The sequence below is a fragment of the Papaver somniferum genome, unplaced genomic scaffold, assembly GCF_003573695.1.
Source record: "Papaver somniferum cultivar HN1 unplaced genomic scaffold, ASM357369v1 unplaced-scaffold_18, whole genome shotgun sequence".
In the NCBI taxonomy this organism is placed as follows: domain Eukaryota; kingdom Viridiplantae; phylum Streptophyta; class Magnoliopsida; order Ranunculales; family Papaveraceae; genus Papaver; species Papaver somniferum.
Window position 1 is genome coordinate 1,350,682 of NW_020627707.1, and position 2,617 is coordinate 1,353,298.

At 37.2% G+C, this 2,617-nt stretch overlaps 1 protein-coding gene across 1 annotated transcript; it reads left to right on the forward strand.

Annotated features, from left to right (window-relative positions):
* The first annotated feature begins 275 nt into the window (after positions 1–275).
* On the forward strand, positions 276–2,168 carry LOC113337811. Its single transcript, XM_026583395.1, has 3 exons — positions 276–689; positions 810–1,202; positions 1,410–2,168. The coding sequence occupies exons 1-3, from the start codon at positions 276–278 to the stop codon at positions 2,166–2,168; spliced, it is 1,566 nt and encodes a 521-aa protein (XP_026439180.1).
* Positions 2,169–2,617: the final 449 nt, after the last annotated feature.

Here is a 2,617-nt window from a genome sequence, read left to right on the forward strand (position 1 = left end):
AAAAGCAAATGGATCCGTTGGTGATTACAATAACAGCTGAGGGAAAAGAAAATAACGAAAGAATGAAAGAATCAGAGGAATGAGCGATTGATATAACTTTGGTAGATACAGGAAGCGCAATTGATATCTTATTTTATCGTGCGTTCAAAGCTATGGGATATAAAAATGCATATATGACGCGTACGACTTACAATATACATGGATTTAATAAATCAGCGACAGAACCAAAAGGAGAGATAACTATGCGAATCCTGTTGGGAGAAATAGAAACGAAGATGACATTATGTGTGGTTGATATAGAATCACCATATAACATGTTGTTGGGGAAACCATGGGTACATGCGATAAAGTATGTAGCGTCAACATTACATCAATCCATCATATTCCAAACCCCAAGTGGAATAGGCAAAATTAAAGGAGATGTTAAGAGTGTGAAGATCTGTAACCAAGTAGATGTAAGAAACTATGAGGGACGTGCAAGGAAGCGAAAAGATCGCTGGAGAAAAGCGAAAGCGTTAAAGAAGGAAGAAGAATTACGGATATACATGATCAGAGCAAAGGAAGGAAAAGGAATTCCAAGCGAAATACCAGAAAAGGAGGTTGAACCGATTCAAGAGATAAATGAGTCCACAACAATGGGAGATCCAATGGAGAATTTCACTGCAGCAGAACCAACAAAGGAAATAAATGTTGGAACAAAAGAAAACCCAAAAATATTAAAAATAGGAACCAAGATGGATAAAGAAGAGGAAGAAAGAACAATAAACATCTTGCGAGAATATAATGACATATTCGCATGGGGAATGAAGGAGATGCCAGGAATAGATCCATCTGTCGCATGCCACAGACTAGATATTAAAAAGAACGTGCGGACATTTAAGCAAAGGATAAGGAAGATAGCAACCACATATCACCCTCAAATAAAAGCAGAATTACAAAAGATGTTGGAGGCAGGGATTATAAGACCAGCAAAATATCCGGAATGGATAGCAAATATGGTGGTAGTTCCAAATAAGAATAAGGGAATAAGTATTTGCATAGATTTCAGTGACTTAAATAAAGCATGTCCAAAAGACAGTTTTTCGTTACCAGATATCCCCCAAATGGTAGAATCGGCATCAGGAAATGGTAGACTCTCATTAATGGATGGGTATAAAGGTTATAATCAAATCCCTTTGGCTGAAGAAGGTCAAGAACATACGGTTTTTTTTTTTGCACCCAGAGGATTATACTGTTATACGAAAATGCCATTTGGATTGACAAATACGGGTGCGACATACCAGAGAATGGTAGAAAAGGTGTTTGCGAAATGGATACATAAAATGTTGGAAGTCTATGTCGATGATATGCTGGTAAAGATTAAATAATCAGAAGATCATGTTGATAATTTGAAAGAAACCTTCGAGCAGATGCGAAAATACAATATCAAGGTAAACCCAAAAAAATGTGTCTTCGGAGTATCATCAGGAAAATTTTTGGGTTACATAGTACCCAAGGAGGGAATAGAGGTTGATCTAGAAAAAGTACAAGCAGTTCGAGATATGCCACCGCCTGCAACGGTGAAAGATGTTCAGAAGCTAAATGGACTGATAGCTTCGTTGGGAAGGTTTATTTCACGTTCTTCGGATAAATGCAAACACTTTTTCAATACATTAAAGAAGGGAACAAAGTTTGAATGGACAGAGGAATGCGACAAGGCACTACAGAGCATAAAAAATTACTTAATGAATTTATCAATTATTCAGAAGGCGAAGCCGGGAGAGGAATTGCTATTATATTTGGCATCGACGCCGCACGCGTTAAGTGCAGTTTTGTTACGTTCAGATCAAGGAGTAGAGAAACCTATATACTATATAAGTAAAACGTATAATTCCACAGAGAAAAATTATTCAAAGATCGAAAAATTGATTCTCGCACTGGTTTATGCGTCATTCAAACTTCGCATTTACTTTCAGGCTCATAAGATTAAGGTGTTAACAAAGGTACCATTAGAGCCTACAATGAAGAATTCAAAAAATTCAGGGAGAATTGAAAGATGGAATGCACAAGTGGGGAACTTTGAAATCAATTATGAGGTATTATCTTCACCTAAGTCACAAGTCATCGCAGAGTTCCTAGCAGAATTTCCATTGAAAGAGGATGAATATGTCGAAGAAATGATGACGTAGATGAAGAGTATGAGAATCCTAAAGATTTATTGACAGATCGTAATTCGAACAGATGGGAGATATTAGTTGATGGATCATAAAATGGAGAAGGAAATGGAATTGTAATTGTCTTCATTTCACCGACAGGAGTGCGAATAGACTATTCATTTAGGTTGGAGTTCGCATCAACAAACAACGAAACCGAATATGAAGCGGTAGTACATGCATTGATATTAGCAATTGAAATGAAGATAGAAGATGCCAGAATAACCAGTGATTCACAATTAGTGATCCGACAAATAGAGGGTACATACAGTACCAATGAACCATCTCTACAAAAATACAAGAAGTTAGTCCTAGAGTTGGCGGCACAAATTCCAAAAATAGGTTGGAGGCACATAGGCAGAAAGGACAACATATACGCAGATGCATTGGCTTTCATCCCTTCCATGTTAGTAGATCCAATTGAG